We start from the raw sequence: 20,412 nt of genomic DNA, 5'->3' as shown, positions 1-20,412 counted from the left end.
TCTAGCCTACAAAATGTAAACAACAACTCAGTGAAGCACACATCTTTTCCAAGGCTAACCAACAATGTCAGTTATTGGTGGTGCAAGACTTAATATAATTTATTTTTTGAATCTTGTTTTTAATTTTTTTAACTTTTATTTATTTAGGGATATATTTATATTATGTTGTTTTTATTTCCCACATTTTTTATTGTATATTTTTTACATCCTATCCGTTTGTGTTTTCACTTACGCTCACATTTATTAATTTCTTTATTTATTTAGTCATTTATTTATTTTTAGTTTTGGTCCTCCATACTATTGTACCGCTGCAGCTCACAATACATAAATAAATAAATCTGTTTTCGCAACCCTTTTTCTTTTTCAGAACATAGACTGGGAGGCACTGCTAGAAAGGAAGGTACCTCCCCCCTTCGTCCCCTCCATCGGCGACAAGGAAGACGTCAGCAACTTTGACGAGGAGTTCACCACAGAAAAGCCGGCCCTGACTCCTCCGCGAGAGCCTCGCGTTCTCACGCGCAAGGATCAGGACAGCTTCCTGGACTTTGACTACGTGTCGAATGTCTGCTAGTGGCGCGGGAATATCGTTTTTTTTTTTTGGCCCGCTCCCCCTCCCGTATGATTGTTTCATTAAAACACTGTGAATGAATGTGGGTAACACTGAAGTTAAGTTTTCCACATCTGTTGGCTGTTCTAGGCGCTGGCTGAAGGAAATTGGATAAATTATTGGCAGGACAAAATACGTAGAAGTTGACAAGCTGCCTCTTGTTACCGATGCCTTACATTTTTACTTGTATCAGACATATTGACCAGTAAAGTTTTTATGTTGGCAACTCTTTCTATACAGCGACAGGAAGAGTGACGAGATAAGCTGCACACCTATTCTCCAGTTACTTTTTTTTTTTTTTTTAAGAATGAAGAAAATATGATGACCTGTCAAAAGAGTGAATCAGGTGACGGCGAATCGACACGTTCAGATGTGACAGGAAGTTGACCACAGGGTATATGACCACTGTCTTGACGTCAACTCAGTCGATGTCTTTTTATTTATGCTGTACGGATTTTCACGTGACCGCTGCATTTGGCGCAAATGGACTTTTGACGATTGCAATATTCCAAATACCCTGAACATACTTTTGTTTTACAATTGGATCTGTTCGGGGTGTGATGATTGCAATAAAACAGCGAGTGCAGTAAGCACACGCCACAAATATCAGCATAAAATCTTTGTGGTCATTAAAAAATATACAATGGTGCCTTGAGGTACAAATGACTCGACTTGGAAGTTACTTGAAAACGATGCAACATGTTTGACCGTTTTGTTTTAAGATACTAGTTGGACGCCAATGGTTCAACAATATCAAGATGGACATAACAGTACACTAATATTCATAGTCATATTCTTTATACTTCATGTAGAACAATTAATGTTGGATTTGTAACACCTCAATGAAGAGTATTTGTCTTCAATCAAGCACCTCTTTATTTACATGGCTGTCTAAATGGACATCTGTACCTGCCCATCTGCTTGTTTTTCTGTCTAACAGTCTATCTGCATGTCTACCTGAACCTAAATGTTTGTCTGTACAGTCAATGTTTGTTTACTTGCATGTATTTGTGTGAAACAATACCTGTCTACCTGCAATACGACAGAGATGCTTATTTATCGGAATGTCTGCCCGACTTCATCAATACTTGTCTATCCGCATGGGGTTTCCTGTCTAACTGTACATCTGTGCCTGTCTATGCATGTCTGTCTGTCTACAACTGTATCTGTTTGTCATCTCATACATGTTGCTATTTCAATATCTTACTAAAACTACCGGTCTTTTTCCTGTCTAACTACCCTTCAGTGCCTAGTCTGCATGCCTTTACATAGTTACAGTATGTGCATGTCTGTCTGTCTGTCTGCCAAAGGGGGCAGTATAGAGCTGTGCTCCATGGGGAGCTCAATTTTTCAAGATGTCGTCGCTGGAACAGAGGCTGTCGCGGATCGAGGAGAAACTAAAGCAGGAAAACGAAGAGGCTCGGCGGAGTATGGACCTCAAGATCGACATGAGCCCGCATAGAGCCCACGCGAGACCAAGTGAGTGTACACTGGGGATGGCCGGGCTCAACACAAATGGGCCCGAATAACTGTTGGGGAGGAAAAAACTCGAAAGAGGTGGAGGGTGGGAGTGAAGGAGAGGGGCTGTTATGCTCCCCCTTTCCGCTGCGTGCTAACCAGCTAGCCACATAAACAAATTCCGACGTACGTATTACGCGATGTCGTTTTACGCTAAGGCGCTCGTTTCTTGATAAGAACGAGTCCCAGTGGGTGTGTAAATTGAGGTTTTAAAGTCTGAGCTGCTGTCATGAAGTATTTAGCCAACAGTCACCTCCAGAATGTGTTGGGCTGCTGTGCTGTCAAACATGCTAAGCTAACGTGCTAGCAGATAGTCGGCGGCAGGCCCCACATAAACAGTAAAATATGGTCGTTTCTGTCGTTTTTCGTAAGTACGCGTACCCTTAGTGTATCTTTTCTACACTACGTGTGTTTCGTGGTGATTAGACTTCCCGCAAAATCTGATTTCACTGCCATTTTTTCACCCTTGACGAGACAGCGGCTAACAGATTTTCGCTCACTAAATAAACCAGTCACATCTGTTTTAATACCATAAAATGACAACTACCACGAACATATCTTTAACTGAGTTATGTTGTCTGCAACTCTGGTTTAAAAGAATCGGAGAATAAACAAGCTAGTTCAACAGCAACTCTGTACAAAAAAAGTCCTTCTCCAGTACTTTTTTCCATCTACCAAACCATGTTTTCTGTATTGTGTATCTGGACTTTTTCCCCTTTGCCAGACATTCGAAGGCAAAATAGAAAATCTGTTATGTCAGGAATGTCACCTGCATATCATCGCACATGCTAAAGCCTTCCCTACATGAGGCTAATCCATCAGCGTGAGAGACCCCACAAGACAGGGAGAAAAATGGCAAGTTGAGGCAGGTGCTCTTATATTGTACTCACGATGACCAACACAGCACACCAACCACCACACACATACCTATACTTCCACACACAATTGCAAGTTTCCTCAACTCAAGCACCATTTGTTGTCGTACTTTAACTGGGCTTTGAGAGGCCTTATGTTGCCACAGGTTATCCAGACCGCCGTAAAATACAACGAAGGAGAAACAGCATCAGCAACTAGGTTTTGGGCTTCTTCGGATTCTCGTTTATGCTTAAGAACTTAACATTCATCTCTAAGTGAGATAACATGGAAGTACTTGGAGGAAATGTTGTTCAAATCCTAAAATTGCTTTGGAAAGGTGCCTCAATGCAACCTTTAAATTTTAAGACACTATACTCTTGACCTACATGATATGCTAATTACGGCAGCAATATTTAAAGCAACAGGGCTCAGACGAAGACACTTGAGAGCACTTTAGCAAAAGTAAACAAAATTCCAATAGAGAATAAGCAAAGAATCTTGAGTACGTTACTGTAATACTACCCCAAAAAATTTATTAGACAATATCATGATAGTACTTTTCGTAGCCCATAGAGAAAATAAAAGTGCCTTCTTAACATTTAACATTACAGGTTCCGACTCAATATGAGAAGTTTAAATGATTACACATACTATATACTGTACACATGATAGTACAAAAAAATATTCTGTATCTGTAGTGTAAGGTATGTTTTGTCCCGATAAAGTGCCCTACTGGCTCAGAGCCACCCGGTCACCGTTAATGTTGGTCCTTGTGTAAATCACTGTGGGACCTAAAATTTTAGCCTCTTAAAGCAACACTAAGGAGCTTTCAGTTTATGTTGATTATGGCGGAAGATCACCTTTCCCATGAGGACAAGCACATTGTGTCGTTTTTTAGCTCAAATTGACTTCCGTCTTTGTAATGAATGGGGAAAGGGGGAAGTGACGTATGCCATAAAGCAGTCAGCACATTTGTAGCTTTTTGTTGTGTTCCTACCATCCTCTTCAAAGTTGCTTATTACCACAAAAAATGATACAGACCCCCCTCAGGCTATGGCAAAGGTACCATTCAAGTATTTTAAAGTGGATGTTTCTTCAGAAGAATTATGAAAATATTTTATTAAGGTTGAAAAGTTCCTTAGTGCTACTTTAAGTGATTCTCACTGTTGACATGTAACGCGAGGTGGCTGATCAGCCATGGACGACGCAGCTGGATAGCAAAAAACTGGAGAGCAATAAAGGAACTGGAAGTCCACAGGCTTATTTTCTTAAATTAAAAGGAAACAAAAATAGTAGGATTCTCAGCGCTATCACGCGTCACGATACGCGTCCACGTCCACAGCATCAAATACATTGATGGCCAAAACGAGAGTGCTGCGTATGCGCAAGAAAAACAAGGAGGCGCCACCCTGTGGCGCGGTGCCACACTGCGGATTGTTACAGACGAGAGTGGCTTGTCTTACATCAGCAGCAATTGGTTTGGAATATCTTGTAGAAACATCCGATAATTGGGCCTTTACTGATTTTGATTGTAAGAAGAGAGAAGAATGCTCATTTGGCCAGATTATTCTCCGTTGCATAGACAATTATTAAAAATGTATCCTTGGACTTCAATTCCTGTTGGTTGACACTTGTGGAGTGTACCATTATCTACAGTATTTGTATGTAAGCTATCACAGCTGTGGTTCACTGTTCTTTATTTTCTGTATGTGTCTTATATGAGAGCATACATGTAGCATGAGAGAGTGTGTGTGATTGTGGTCGTAGTTGCAGTGCAGTAATGTGCGTGTGTGTTGTTGTATTTTCTTTCCTCCGTCTAGTCATCGTGATCCAGCTCAGTCCTGCTCCAGCTCCTTCCCAGCGCGCAGGTATCATTCAATCCATCTCTCTCTCTCTCTGCCACTGCACAGCACCCTCCCAGCCCTCCTATACATCTCCTCAAGGCCACCCCCCACCCCCACCCCGCCATCTCCAACCACCCCATTTCCCTTTAATTCTCTTCCACATTGCCTCATCACCTCATCTCAGCGGGGTCTCGCTTCCTCTCTTTCGACCCATTGGTACGGAATGATGAAATTAGTGTTCTGACGTACAAGCTTAGTCACAGAAAAAAATAGTTGTTAGTCAAGGAACCACTTCATTGACATTATTATGGCCGTTGTGCCACATTGCAGCGTACGTTGGATGGAACATTTAAGATTGAACAGTCTGTTGTGAATTTGCTTTTCTTTAGAAAACAAAATCCTCATAGGACATGATGTAATTGAATTAATCCATTCAACTGGCAAGCTGTCATTGTGGAACCTTTATTAACTGCAAAGTTGCAGTGCAAGATGCAAGAAACTCATTGCGTCCGGTCACACCCTCTCAAACTGAGCCTCACCAAATGGACTCATAATCCCACTGAATCAAATCGAACCCTCTGAATCGTATCGCACCCCATGTATCGAGATGCGAATCGAATGCTAGCTCCTGAACCTGTCGCCAGCCAATCACAGGGCACGTATAGACCTATTGGTATGTTTTCAGAGGTTCCTTTCTTTGAATTTGGATTATTATCATTATGTTGGCAACTCATTTACTAGATATTTTTATTTTCAGCCCAATGACACCTCCCCCTCAAATCACACCCTCCTTCTATCTTTCCATCACTTCTCTCTCTTGTCTGTGCGTCAGTGAGTGTCAGGACAGCATTGGTGTGTATATGTGTATGTGTTTGTGTGCGTGCATTGCAGATGTCTGACGATTAACCTCAAGTTTTACTGGAGGCAGAGGATCGCACAGTGCATGCAGCTTTTCTGCACGACGCATTTTGTTTTTTAGGGGAGGGAGTGGAATCGCGTTTGTGTTTTTGACACGGTTTCTAATCCAGCATCCCCCGGAGTGCGGTGAACACTCGTCTTCCTCTCTCGTGTTTGTTTGCCTGTAACTGAAAAGTCCTCTAACTTCCAGCTACGCTATGGCCGATGTTCCTCCTCACCTGCAGGGGGCGGCGTCTGCAACCTTGTGTCTTTGTTTGCATCTTCTTCTTCTTCTGGCTCCGTGTGCCTGACTAGACTATGCCCGCAATCTGGAGCCGGCCAAACTGTGGAGATGCACTCTTACTAACCCTTCTCCCCCTCAGTAAGCGGTTTTCCCTCAACAGGCTCCAGGATACGAGCACCTGCTGCTTCTTGGGCAATACAGGAAAAATGCCCTATTTAAATACTATATGGTCATGTTTTTTTTTACAGCTTTTATGGCACATTATTATTTTTATTTTATTTAAAAACATAATACAATAGATAACACTTTCTTCTTCTTTTTTTTACACATTTTCTACAAAAACTAGGCTGCACTTGTTTTGTTCTTTCAAATGTATACCATCTCAAACTAAGTGTGGCGCCATCTAGTGGTCGCCAGTAGAATTACGCCAGACAAAAATCAAGTTATTAACTGTACAAAAACAACAACCTGGAACCCGCGATGGAACGGGCCTTACTGTATAATATTTATTCTCACCATTGCATCATGGCAAAATGGTGGTTTGAAATTAAATTGAGTGAAATTAAACCTTTTCAAGTTTGTTTGCCATGCCAGGCCTCTGTTACGTAAAATGCACTATTATTGATCATTTCCCCCCCTGCACCAGCCCTTCAGCTGCCCCTGGCCAATGACGCAGGAAGCCGCTCCTCATCTTCAGAGAGCTCACCTCAGCACCACCCCTGTCGCCCCAGACACATGCTCACCCTCCCCACCCCTCAGTACGGCCTACAGAAGAGTCTAGAGAAGTATGTGATCTCGCAAACGCATGCTCTTGTCTAGGGCCTGACCGATGTGTGTATTTTCTTTTTTTTTTTAATTACACCCATGCTGATTTCAATATGTGGCAAAATAAATTTGGGTAACGATTAATCGGCTGATTAATTAAAAAATATATAATGAATAGAATAACAATTTTTTTGGATCCTTTAGTGATTACAATACTAAAATAAATACAGGCACATTTACATTACTTTGTCCTTTAGTATTTGTTTATCTTTACAGCAGAGAGAAAAATAGGATTGTCGTTCCCTTTTATTTTTTTCAGGGGGATTTTTGAATGTCATTATCTTTCTTATGTTGTAATGTGTTAATGAGTAAAACACAAAATAACAATTGGCCAAAAAGTGGCCCATTTTAAATTAGCTGATACTGGCCGATTAATCGGTCAGGCCCTACTTGTAACCTTGCACGATGCATTGACACTTCCAAATTTTTTCTTACATTAATGCGGAAACATCATAATTTCTGTGTGTTTGTCCCTACAGTGCAGAGATTGACCAGAAATTGCAAGAGATCATGAAACAAACGGGTTATCTTAAAATAGACGGACAGGTGAGTTGTTTTAATTATGATTATGTGTTACCTGGACTTGCAGGTGACCAGACACACAATAATTTTTTTTAAAGATACAATCTGTTGGTTTTTCAATTTTGTTTTTCTTCTTGAGTTGCAAACACAAATTTGAGTTCCAAGCGCTAAATGGTGGCAGATTAAAAAAAGAAGATGAAATTCAAATATAAAACAAAGACAATTTCACGTGTATAACATGCGTGTTGTCCCGCAGAGGTACCCGGCCGAGGTGACGGATTTGATCGATGAGGGCGAGATCGGCAGCGGAACCTGTGGGCAGGTCTTTAAAGTGCGATTCAAGAAGACTGGTCACGTCATCGCAGTCAAAGTAAGAACTTCCTGTACTTTCTGCAGTTTGTGATTATTTCTGTTGAATTGTCATCTTTCTACTATATAATGGTCATCCAAATTTGTGTGTGTGTCCTTAGCAAATGCGGCGAACAGGAAACAAGGATGAGAACAAGAGGATCCTGATGGACCTGGACGTGGTGCTGAAAAGTCACGACTGCCCTTATATCATTCAGTGCTACGGTGCCATAGTTACCAATGTGAGTGGGTTTGAAATAGAACCTCCAAAGTAGAACAGAATCCATTTGGTGACGCTTATTTCCCATTCTTCCATATATATTAAAAAAAAAATTAAAAACCGCTTTGATGCTTACTGCGCTTTTGGAGATTTTTTTGGGGGGGGCGGCTAGTCCAGGTTGAATCACTGACGTTCCACTGTATTACCCAACAATAAATCATTGATCATTATTGTCAATGTAGTCCAACTGACCGCATTTAACAATTTTGTATGTGCCTGCCTTTACAGACAGATGTATTTATTGCCATGGAACTGATGGGAACGTGTGCTGAGAAGCTCAAGAAGAGAATCCAAGGCCCCATCCCTGAACAAATCTTAGGAAAGATGACTGTTGCAGTAAGTGAGCCATTCAAGTAGAATATAGAACCATCGATTCTTCAAAATATTCAATTGCCACATCCCTACATCCAAGAAAATCCTTTGCTGCCTTCATTTTGTGGTTTGATCATCACCCCGTGTTTCCACTCCAGATAGTGAAAGCCTTGCTTTATTTGAAAGAGAAACACGGCGTCATCCACCGTGACGTCAAACCCTCCAACATTCTCCTGGACGCGAAAGGTCAGATCAAACTGTGCGACTTCGGCATCAGCGGACGTCTCGTCGACTCGAAAGCAAAGACTCGCAGCGCTGGCTGTGCTGCGTACATGGCGGTGAGGGGCAACAAATCATGTTTTGCAAACTTGTTGACTTCATTCAGCTTATCTATCAGATATGGAATGAACACGTTTTCATGTATGTATGTTTTTATCCTTGCAGCCTGAGAGAATAGACCCTCCTGATCCCACCAAACCCGACTACGACATCCGAGCGGACGTGTGGAGCCTTGGCATCTCTCTGGTCAGATTTCATTGTCATCCTTACAGATCTTTTTTTTTTTTTATTTTTTTTTTTACCCTAATTATTCAGGGGAATTAGCAAATATGCATCCATCCATTTTTCTGTAGCACTTGTCTACATTAGGGTCATGGCTGAGTTGGGGCCATCCAGCAGATTTTGGGCAGGGTAACCCATCAGCCAATCACAGGACACGTAGACAACCAACCATTCAAACTCCAATTGACATCTGTTGTGCAACGTGTTATGGAAATAATTTGTGTCATTATTTTGTAATCGTGCTAACCATAAAGCACAAGCTTTAAGCTTAAGTTGTTTATTTTTTTAAAGCAGAGTTAAAGCAATCACTGTGCAAAAGTGTTTATCTCTGAATTTACCGTTTTTTTTATGTGTGTGCTTTTGTTGGCTACTGACAGTATTTCATGTCTAGAATAATAACAAAATATAGTCATTAGAAAATTTTTGACTGTCAATGCTGTCCGGTGTGCGCTAGGTGGAGCTGGCCACAGGACAGTTTCCTTACAAGAACTGCAAGACAGACTTTGAGGTTCTGACCAAAGTGCTGCAGGAAGACCCCCCTCTGCTGCCTCTCAGCATGGGATTCTCCCTCGACTTCCAGTCCTTCGTCAAAGATTGGTGAGCTCCGGACGCGCACAAAATAAAACACTCCTGTAGTTCATGCGGAATGTTCACAGGAACTCTGTTGGTTTTCCACAGCCTCACTAAGGATCACAGAAAAAGGCCAAAATACCACCAGTTGCTGGTAAGACTTGAATGAGCGTTGAATGACCTCAAGTGTGACAAAGCGGAATTTACATTGCATGGGCTTAAGTTAGTAGTTCTCAAATGGGGCACTTCAGGGGGTACGTGAGATATTAAAATATATTTCAAAAGTGTATATATATGTAAATATTTCAGAAAAATATAAGTTCATAAAATTAATTTGATATTCAGTAGGGTATTCAATTTCAGTGTCCTAAAAACCCAGCATTTCCCCCATACCAGAATGGTTTGACCCAACTTGTCATTATGCCACCTAGAATCACCTGTCACTTTATTTAAAATTCAGTTCATAGTTTCTTTTTGAGAACAGAGATTTACTATGAGCCCAAAGGAGGACACTTGATGTTAATAATAATTTGCACAAATATTTATAAGTAAAAAAAAAAAAATTTTTTTTTTTTTTAGTTATACCTTCTTCTTTAAAAAAATAAAATACAAATAGTTCAAGAGACCACATAAATACAAAGTCGTTTTTTTTCTTGAATCAGAAATGTTTTGTGCTGGTTAGGGGGTACTTTGCTGAAAAAAATATTGCACAGGGGTATGTCATTGAAAAAAGTTGAGAACCACTAGTTTAAGTGACTCAAGGTCCGATTTTTATTTACATTTAGTTTTTTGGGGCTTTCTCGTAGAAAACTTGTATATGTCTCTTGTCACTGCAAATAGTTTTCAAACTGGAATGGAATCAGGCATCTTTCCAATGTGGATTAAAAATCTGATTTACCACACTTATTAGAAAAGCACATTGCAATTCTTTTGTTTGTTGGTGTTTTATGGGAGACTGGAACAGATTGATGACATTTCCATATCACTTTTTTGAGTAACAATTGTGGTAACGGAACAAGTTAAAGTCCTACAAATACGATACCTTAGGCGTGATAAATCCATCCTAAACCGTCTTCTTTCCGTTCCCTTATTGCAGGAGCACAGCTTCATCCGCCGTTACGAGGTGCTGGAGGTGGACGTGGCCGGTTGGTTCCAGACGGTGATGGATCGCACCGAGTCGCCTCGCAGCAGCCAGTGTTACAGCCATCAGCACCAGCTCCACTCCTCGCTCTTCAGCAGGTAGCCCGCAGAGAGACCCCCCCCCGCCCCCCCTCGCCCGCCGTACGCTCAGCTGTCCCCTCAAATGTAGTCTAGCCTCAGCCTAAAGACGCTAAGCCTAGCCTTAGACTCTGTCCACCGGAGAAGCCCTCGAAGAGCGAAATGACGACGAAGATGATGAGGGATTTTTGGGCCGGCGGATTTGACGGAGGGAGGGACTGATGGATGGGATGGCATGTTCAATCTGGACAGGCAGACATGGGATTAGGTGTGCGCGGTAGTTATTTATCTTCATTTGTGCGCAACTACCATCGTTATTTGTCCATTTGTAGTCGTCGCTTAGCAATGAGTGTCATCCAAGCCACTGTCACATGTACAAGCATGCCTTGAGTGTGTCCAGATATGAACACTGGAGGAAACTTCATTTATTTCATTAGTTCAATTGAAAGTGAGACTTGCACATGTGGAGATATTCACTACACACAGAGTGAAATATTTCATGATTTTATTTGTTATCATTTTGATGATTATAGCTTACATTTGACGTAAACCTTCTTCACATGAAATCTGAATATTACCAGTACATAAACAATCCAAATGTTAGGAATGAGGTTAAATTTGGTGCTGTGTTTAAGGATTCAGTCGGAGTTTGACTTTTTAAATTGAATTACTGAAATCAATGAAGTTTTCTAGAATCTTTTTTTTTTTTTTTTTTTTTTTAAACATGCATCTACATATAATATATCCTATTAAGTCAAACACAAACTGAGAGAGCCTCATTTCTAACACCAATTGGTCAGCGTTTAAGTGAACAAGCTCCAAATCCAACTATCAGCTACGGAATTGGACGGGAAAATTCAGGAAAAAAATAGTATTGTATTCTAACCTTTTTTGTTGTTTGTCCATAATGAGTTACCTGAGAAGATAGAAGGAAAGATGGAAGTCATACTGATGTCTGATGGCTATTTGGTGGGCTGTTTACTTGCGATGCTTTTTCCGTGAGGAGACGCAGACGTTCAACTTGTACAAAGAAATAGAAAAATGGGGTGGATCGATGTTATCGCCTGTGGAGCATCTGCCTACGCCAATTAGTTGTCTACCTCGTGTCCTCTCTGTCTGCTGTTTAGTGTTTTCCAGACCAAAGGTGATTGCAGTTGTGAGGTGGAGGCCAAGAGACTCGAGATGCATTACAGTGCAATAACAGTCAACTACAGTGGTACCTCGGAGTTTGAACATAATTCGTTCCTGCGAAGTGTTCAAAGTCTGAATTGTTCAACCTCCAAAACATTGTTTTCCATAGGAAATAATGTAAATGCAATTAATCCGTTCCCAAGCTCTAAAAACAGAAAATTCCTATTTTAAGTTCTATTTCTTTTTGTTTTTTTACATTTACAGTACAGTATTCAAACAATAAAAATACCTTACCTGTTGTGGTGTGATGGCATCAGTGGATGATGAATGCTATGTTAATGCTAGCTTTAGTTCAGTGCTGAGTTTGCGTATTTTACATTGGTTATATTGTTAGACTACTAAGCGGTCCTTGCGTGCATTGTTTAACGTCAGGCATGTTGTTGAACAGCTAAGGGGGGGTCCTCGTGCCAGTATTTACAGAAGTAGTCAAGGTAGTTACAACGGTGTGATAATCTCCTTCCTAATTCCACTGTGGTTCGTAGCACTGAATGTTTTTCTTTGCTGCCCCTGGCACTGTTGTCTTTCTTTGGGCCCACGGCAAAGAAAATTGTTGTGGAAAAATCAAAATGCACTCGCGAGTATGGAGCACCTCCGGGAGTATTCACGCTCTGACTGCAAATGAGCAGTGCATCGTCTCAAGTTGGCATTTCTCGGCTTTGCTCTACTTCACTCGGCTACCCGTTTTCAAGGTATGTTCGGCTTGGCTTGCTATTGCTTGGGTGTTCGAACTCCGAAAATGAGTTCAAACTCCGAGGCCTTTTTTACTCATATTTTTTGGTTGAAGTCCGAATTGTACGAGTTACGAGACGTTCAAACTCCGAGGTTCCACTATATTTCCTTTTAATGTTCAAATGAAGCAAGAGTTCCTTGCAAACACTCTGAAGCCGCACTCAAACTGGTATTTTTAAAACGTGTGATCATGTCTCAACTGCTTTGTGTGCTAGAGATGATAGTCGAGACAGAAGGCAAATGCAACCGAATGAAGTGCACTTTGAGAGGATTTTTGGTGATAATGTCTTTCATTAAGCACACATCATTCTCAAAGACATAGTAACTGTTCTCACCACAATTTAGTAGGAAATCGTACTGAAAGTGAAGCATTTTCATAAAAAATAGACGTGCTAGACTTGCTCGTGTTACAATTAGAGGTGTTCCGATCAGGGTTTTATGCTGTTATGTCTGATACCGATCATCCAATCATGGATTTTAGAGCTGCTCAATAACAATTATTTTAATCATCAATTAATCCGTAAAAAAAAAAAAAAATTATATTCTATCCAAATTTGTATCCCTAATAGAAATTAAATAGAAACATAAAGGACTTTTTTTCTTCAAATTGACAGTGCAGAAAATGCAATGAAAAGCATTGATTGATTCGACATACTGTCTGCAGATCACATAAGTTTCCCTGGAAACATTGTTACAATTCATGCGATGCACTGATAAATGACATTTTTTGAAAGTTATCTAAATAATGACACAAGTCAGTGTGTCACCCTGCCAAATTGGAATTATAAAAACATTTTAAAATCCACAGGTAATTTATATGAAAACTCATTGTTCTGAAAAATGAATGCTACTTCATGTAGTATTTTTCTGTTATGGACACTCGTCGCTGCAAAAATATAACTGATTAAAGCCTCCTGTAGCTGTAATCGATCCCACCGGGTTGCCATGGGGCTATCCACACTTCGGCGAAAGGCGCTAGTTACCAGCTAGCTTGAAAGCTAACAGGCTTTTGGGGCTTCTCTGGGCCCAGCTGACGGGCGGCGGACTCATCCGGGGCGTCACCTCATTGATTGGGAATTTAAATAACAACACTGACAGTTTTTTTTTTTACTTGTAGCAGTCATGCATGTCAGTCAGCAAAACTTAAATAGTAAAAAAAACAAAAAAACAAAAACAGTTTACGCTTTACCTCCGCAATTCAGTACTGTAGCTGTCAGTCTTTTCAAATGTTTTCAGCAATTACCTTTTGCAATGTATAATGTATTTAGAAACAAATTCAATTGACTTTTCAGGTTCTTTAATAGTGTTACCAATGGCTGATGAAAAGTTTTGAATTCATAGGTTATTTTGTCATTCAAGCATTGCCTGTAGATTTTAAATTTAAATCCAAATAATTAATAGGTTAATGTCAAATTTGTGATTTTCTGCTAATAATTTAACAATAATTTGATTGGCTTTATTTTTATTATTTTTTTTAAATCAGGTAACCCCATAATTAGTTGATGATTCACTCATTTTAGTGTGATATCCTACTAAATTCTCATGAGAATAGGCATTATATATAGACTTGTTGTTTAGCATCAACAGTGTAAACTTGAATGTTGTTTTGCTACAATTAAGGCTATTGAGGATTGTTGTATTCGCATTAGTGAAGACTTGACTGACTAGGCACCAAAGCAAATCACTGAGTGGGACGGACAAGTGATGAGTGGTACTGAACAAGCCAGGAGACGGTTAAGTGTCAGAAAGAGAGCGAGAGATGAGGAGAAGGGAGTAAAGATGAAGAGGAATGGGAAGAGAGGTAGTGAAGTTGTCGAGAAAGTGTAAGTATGAGACAAAGACAAAAGGAAGTCAAGTATGTGCTAAAAGACAGGAAACTGAGAAGGGAAATTTCCGCCATTGTACAAAGCTTTCATGGTGTTACGCCAACTTTTTTTAAAAAAAATTAGCCAGCAAGCTAGTGGATGATTTGTGTTGTTCCGTTCAAAGTATTTATTTCCTGCTGCTACTATTATTATTTTTTTATTCGTATTTTTATTGTGTTAAATTGCTTTAGACGCTACCGTCACTTATTTTTTTTCCCCCCCAAAGGACAAAGTACTTTTTTGCCAAATAAGTGAACTCCAATGCAAAGTCCGCACGTGTTTTTACCAAATACTGACCAGAAGAGCACGTTTTGAGGAAGGCGAAAAGCAAGTGAGAGATAAAGTACTAACTCATGACACAATATAACCACACTTGTCACATCGCATCATACAACTAATGCAAGTCATTACACCATAGGCGGATTCGAGGCTGTCTGTCTGTCCAGATGCTTTAGGTCATGTCCATCCACTGCAAGCTTGACAACTGCACACCAAAGGTGTCCACAACCCAACAAATACATTGTCATTGTAACAACTCGTTATTAATTGCTCTCAGCTATATATACACTGTATATATGTGTGTGTGAGCGGCTATAGGGGGCGCTGTGGTGTAGCAGTGACCCCATCGCCCTCCATTTTGTGTGCTTTTTTTTTTTTAAATAATGAACAGAGGGAGACTGGCACTAAATTACATTATTGGACTTCCATAACAGAAAAGTCCACAATTGCCCGCTTCACTGGATGTCAGCCATCTTGATAGCACAAAAACCGCGATTGCAGTTAAAAATAACTCAAGTAGTACAACGCTCCGAATATTATGTATATGAAAAGTCAACCTTTAACATTTCTTGACAATAATATGTTATAGTCTAAACATGACATTCTGATTAATATTACAGTTGTGTAATATGAGTTATGGAGCAAAATCTAGCCGTTTTTGTCCATCTCAGGGGTCGGCCATTTTTCCACTTGCTGTCCACTTAATATGACATCACAGTTGTTCAGGGCTCAGGCAATGACCAATCACAGCTCACCTGTTTTCTGAAGCTGAGCTGTGATTGGTTGTTACCTGACACCTGAGCAACTGTGAGGTCATTTTCACTCGACAGTAAGTGGCAAAATGGCCGCCCCGTGAGATGGATAAAAAATAGCAGGATTTTGCTGCTTAACTCATATTCCACTAACACAATATTCACCAGAATACAGTATTTAGACTAGTGAAGTCACATATAAAACATTATTGTCAAGAATTTTTATTTGTGGGGGGTTGACTTCCTCTTTTAAAAGTTGCATACCGACTTGACCCCAACAATTGCAATTTTAGTCATCGGGGTCATTCAAACTGAGTGACGCCAAAGGTCACCTTCCGGCTCTCGTTGACACAACATGAAGATGACATCCCCCCCCCCCCCCCCACCCCAGGTGGACCCAGTCTCCCGCTGTCTAACCTTATTTTTGTTTATAAGCTGATGTGCACCGAGACATGCTCTATGTGCTACGTGGATTGTAGAACAGGAGTGGGCCCAGTACGGGCCCTCCTGGAGAACTTTTTAAGATCTAGGAAAAAGCTGCCCCCCAGCCCTGATGTAGAGACACCAAATATTTAAAGTGATCCCACCCTGGCTTGATGTGTATATTAGCTCGCCGGCTGTGTATATAAACAATGAAGCTAGCTGCTAGCGCCTACCTGAGCTGTGCCTTGGCGTCCAGCAGCGGTCTCTCTCTCTCTCTCTCTCTCTCTCGCTCTCTCGCTCTCTCTCGCTCTCTCTCTCGCTCTTGTCTCTGTATTTATGTGTGTTTTAAATCCCATCTGTAAGTAAACCAAATATCGTCACTATGCAGTCATGCAAAACCATGCCGGCTTGCTACGAGCGGTACATTCTAAAGAGACTCCCACCCTCCGAATGCGACACGCAGCGAGTTTTGAAATGAGCTGACTACATATTTAAGGATTGTATCAGGGTGGGAGGGATTTTGTTTGCTTGTTTTTTCATTGTTTTTTTGTTTTGTTTTTGCGGGGAGTTAGATCAATGCTGTAAAGCAGGGGTGGGGAACCGACAGACCGAAATAAAGATTTAATTTCCGAAGTTTTCTCACAAAGGAATCATGCAGGATGAATAATATACAAACAAGGTAACATGGCCTCTCATGCAATTGTAAAAATAAAAAAAGAACAAGACTAACTTCACCCTCATGGTATGTAAAAATAAACATTTGTTGACTCATCGCGTAAATGTAAAAAGGTTCCTCCCCCTGCTGTAAAGTTTATCAAGTGCACGTCATTGTCACAGCTGTTAGTTTCTTCCATATTGTTTAGTGGGTGGGGATGCACATGACTTTTCTTTTTTTTTTTTGTGTGTGTGAGGGGGGGGGGGGGGGTCATGAATGTTGAATTATTTTTGATAAGCTGTCATGTCTAGCTCACAATCCCGTTTCATTCACACTCACAGTGTTTGTTAGAAAGCTCTCTCCTTTTATTATTTTATTTTTTTATTTCACTTAGCTGTAGGCGTGTCTACCAAATGTTTGTATTGATGGAGATGATGATTATTATTATTATATTTTTATTTGTGTGTGTGTGTGTGTGTGTGTGTGTTTTTTATGATCAATGTATTTGATGGTTCATGAATTATGGTTTTAAGATTATTTTATTATGGATTGTTATTAAGAATACTATTCAGGGCAACGATGACACCAAATTGAACAAATAGATAATAAACACACTCTGTGGAACCTCCCAAGTTGAAGAAGAGAGTGATTATAAGCGGTAATATTTGGAAATGGAACTTATTGTAACGTAAGGGTCGGGCTGCTCAGTACAGACGTACACAAATTAAGCTTCTTAAGTGTGAGTATTTTTGCTTGATTTTAGTGTCATTATACAATGATACAACTCGTTTATTAATACTTCTATAACCGTAAGTATTACCTGTACAGTTCATATTTGGCTATTTCACTTGACATGATCACCTGTGAGGAGAAAATAGTTTTGAATTTGGAAAGTCAACCAGCATCACAGAGCGGATTCAACTTTCGAGGTTCCACTGCATGTGATGGCCAGGTGGATATGTAAATATCTCCGGCTGTAATTGATGTCCACCTGATTGTAGCCACGACATAAACTCAACTTTAATAGTATTGCTATTGTTTTGTATTCTTTTGTGGATCGATCAGAAATCTTGATGACTTTATGACTCATTATGGTTATAAATTGTGTGCTGTTGCTTTATTGTCTCCCTTCCTCCACAAAATACATCCTTTGCCCTGTTTTTGGTTTGACATAAATGTTTTTTTTTATTATTATGTTTGTGATTATTTTTCTATTCTTTCTGGTTTGTTTGATGCTGTAGTAAGTGAACCGACAAATACAAGAGCTTTTCTTTTGTTTTCCGAAAGCTGTCATGACTGATGTTGCACTTGTAATGGGTTTTTATTATGATGATGATGATGATGATTCTTTTTGTTTGTGTCTTGCATTGCAGACTGCCCCTCCCTTATTTTTTTTAAAGAGTTACAACCTATTTTTGTGTTATTTATCTGTGATGCAGCAAGAACATCATTCAACGGTGTATTTACTTCACTGAATATATATATACATATATTTATTATTATTTTTCTTCTGATTTTTGTTATGTTTTTTTTAAATACTTGACTTGAGAAGCAAGCAGTCAAAAGTATATCATTATTATAATAATAATATACCTAAACGTATCGAAATACAAACACCCAGCCAGGACAAAACGCCTCCATTTTTATTTTTTATTTACTCTTGTACCCCAATAACAAATGTTCACATTTGGAATTTTGTCCAAATTTTTATTTTATTTTAATCCCCTATTTACTGTTTATGCCAATTCTTTTGAAATTCGGATTTATTTTTGTTTGTTTGGCTTTAGGTTGACTTGAGCAGTTTTCGCTATAAAGATGAGAGAACCAGCATACTGTTAGTCCCCCCCCCCCTTCTTTTTTTTTACCACCATGAAGATGTATGTATCAAGTCTCACAGCTTTACTGCCCCTTTCATCATTTTTATTTTCTTGTTGTATTTCACCTCCCCCACAACCCTCGGTCTCATTTCAAAAAAGAATAAATGCCATTAAATTGTGAATACCTCAGGATTCTTTTGATGAGAAAAAAACAATAAAACACCAAAAAATCAAATAAATAAAAACATAAAAAGCTAATGTGTCATAGTTTGTTTGTTTTTTAAGCCTGCATGTTTCGTGGTACAATACTTTTGGAGGGTACTGTATGTGCATATGTTATTTTATTTTTTTATGGGGTTACCAAATATAGAAAGATGCTATATTCTATATAATCTACCAGATGTATTTAATGTATTAATTTATTTATTTTGTGGGGGGGTTGGGGGGGGAGACTTTTTGGGCCTGTAGTTTTATAATGACATTTGCACCTATGTTAATACGGTAATTACAACTGTATTATAGTAAGTTTACGCTCCATACACACTTGAAACTTGATTTACACTGGAAGCCGGAGCATTGTAATGTATAGTTTGTCCACAAGAGGGGGCAATATTCAAACTGAAAGTAAACTCATAAAGGTGGTTCTGGACAATATATTTTATCTGAATCTTAGTGGGTCAAGTATGTTAAAACACAAAAGGAAAAAAAAGAAAAAAAAAACTTTTTTTTTTTAATTTATTTATTTTTTTAAAAAAGGAGAGCAATGATGATGTCAAATCGAATGAACAATACTGAGCTCTCCTGGGAAAAAAAATAAATTAAAAAAATAAATAAAAACACAAAAGGAATTTGTCACCGGTAGTTCAAGCCAGTAATACAAAACATACATTTAGGGCATAAAACAATGTAATTGCTAACACACCCACCAACCCCCACCCCCCGCTTCTCTCAATATTGCCATTTCATAATCGCAGTCCTTTAAGCGTTCAATACGACAACTTCACAAAGTTCTACCAAACAAATGTGCCATAGACTTAAGTCAGTACATCATAAATGAGATTACAGCAATAATACAAACAAATTTGTGTCTTTATTACAAAGTTCAGCTTGTCATGTTTCATGAAACAATGATCTGTAAATATGTGGACTGCACTTGTTCAGTACTAAACTTATCTAGACAATAAATACGATTTACACAATATATAAAAACATACTGCTCACCCATAGAAGCTTATTGATTGTATTACTTTTTTCTTTCTTTAGGTGCATTGCACGCTCCCTTTAATGTGCTGTACAAACAAATCCAGATTGTCTGCATTCTATCTTACAACAATGCACTTGTGCTGTAAAGCAGGAAGCCGAATGCGAGGTGGCGCAACAACAACAAAACTGTTGCCCTGCGGCTGCGTCAAATGAACCAACAGGATGGCGGCTCCATCTGACGCTTTGGCATGCAAATGGCATGCGCGTGTAACCCCGACTGACTCCTTCTTAAAACGTTCATCATTTAAACTGGAAGTTGGAAAATGCTAATTCACCTTACGATGGTGTGTTTTGGTTTAACGTATTAAGCTTTTTACCCTGAAAGTTGTATTTAAATGGAAATATATATACACACACACAAACACACACACACACATTTGCATTTAATTTCTGAATTATATTTTTATATTCATTTTATTTTCACTTTTAGTCATTTATTTATTTATTTAGTCATCTATCTATTTATTTAGTCATTTATTGATTTGTGAATTTTGGCAGTTTTGGTCCATGCTGCCAGGTCAAAATGTTATTCAAACGAGGGGGCGGTCCTAAGCGTGTCTTGGTTTTGGACTCCGCTGTTGACCTACTCGACGAACAAGGAAGTCTCGCCGGCTTGCAACCGCATAGTCCAACCCAAGATACGCTTAGGACCGCCTTCTCATTTGAATAACATTTCGACCTGGCAGTATGGACAAAAACTGCCAAAATTCTATATAAATTTTTTAAAACATTTTGACTTAGCTTCCTCTTAAAAAAAAGGAAACATCACAAAAACACACCACTAATTTGAACTTTTGAAGTTGATAAAACAAACAAAAGGACAAACAAAAAACACAG

At 39.4% G+C, this 20,412-nt stretch overlaps 2 protein-coding genes across 4 annotated transcripts in view; both read left to right on the top strand.

Annotated features, from left to right (window-relative positions):
- The window catches only part of pkn1a (protein kinase N1a), a 35,768-nt gene extending 34,253 nt beyond the window's left edge, over positions 1-1,515 (top strand). Inside the window, exon 23 of one of the 2 annotated variants that reach the window (XM_077571258.1) lies at positions 368-1,515. In XM_077571258.1, the coding sequence (XP_077427384.1) occupies positions 368-571 (204 nt within the window). In that variant the 3' untranslated portion in view covers positions 572-1,515. The remainder of the gene's footprint in view (positions 1-367) is intronic. The other variant, XM_077571259.1, reaches the window with a different exon arrangement.
- A 446-nt stretch (positions 1,516-1,961) lies between these two features.
- Positions 1,962-18,570, top strand: map2k7 (mitogen-activated protein kinase kinase 7). Of its 2 annotated transcripts, XM_077570480.1 has the most exons (12): positions 1,962-2,086; positions 4,801-4,848; positions 6,612-6,750; positions 7,270-7,336; positions 7,569-7,682; positions 7,783-7,902; positions 8,169-8,276; positions 8,411-8,590; positions 8,697-8,777; positions 9,268-9,410; positions 9,492-9,537; positions 10,480-18,570. In XM_077570480.1, the coding sequence occupies exons 1-12, from the start codon at positions 1,963-1,965 to the stop codon at positions 10,624-10,626; spliced, it is 1,317 nt and encodes a 438-aa protein (XP_077426606.1). In that variant the 5' UTR covers position 1,962; the 3' UTR covers positions 10,627-18,570. The 2 variants fall into 2 exon arrangements, with proteins under 2 accessions (XP_077426606.1, XP_077426607.1); XM_077570481.1 differs by lacking the exon at positions 4,801-4,848 and having other exon boundaries at positions 1,963-2,086.
- Positions 18,571-20,412: the final 1,842 nt, after the last annotated feature.

The sequence above is a fragment of the Vanacampus margaritifer genome, chromosome 7, assembly GCF_051991255.1.
Source record: "Vanacampus margaritifer isolate UIUO_Vmar chromosome 7, RoL_Vmar_1.0, whole genome shotgun sequence".
NCBI lineage: Eukaryota > Metazoa > Chordata > Actinopteri > Syngnathiformes > Syngnathidae > Vanacampus > Vanacampus margaritifer.
The sequence above is the reverse complement of the archived record's forward strand: the minus strand, read 5'-3'. Positions and strand labels throughout refer to the sequence as shown.

Excerpts from the sequence above, each read along its gene's own strand:
- map2k7 (XM_077570480.1), top strand. The coding sequence starts at position 1,963 with ATGTCGTCGCTGGAACAGAGGCTGTCGCGGATCGAGGAGAAACTAAAG. Across the intron at positions 6,751-7,269 it reads CTACAGAAGAGTCTAGAGAA|TGCAGAGATTGACCAGAAAT; the intron begins GTATGTGATCTC and ends TTGTCCCTACAG. Across the intron at positions 7,683-7,782 it reads GTCACGTCATCGCAGTCAAA|CAAATGCGGCGAACAGGAAA; the intron begins GTAAGAACTTCC and ends GTGTGTCCTTAG.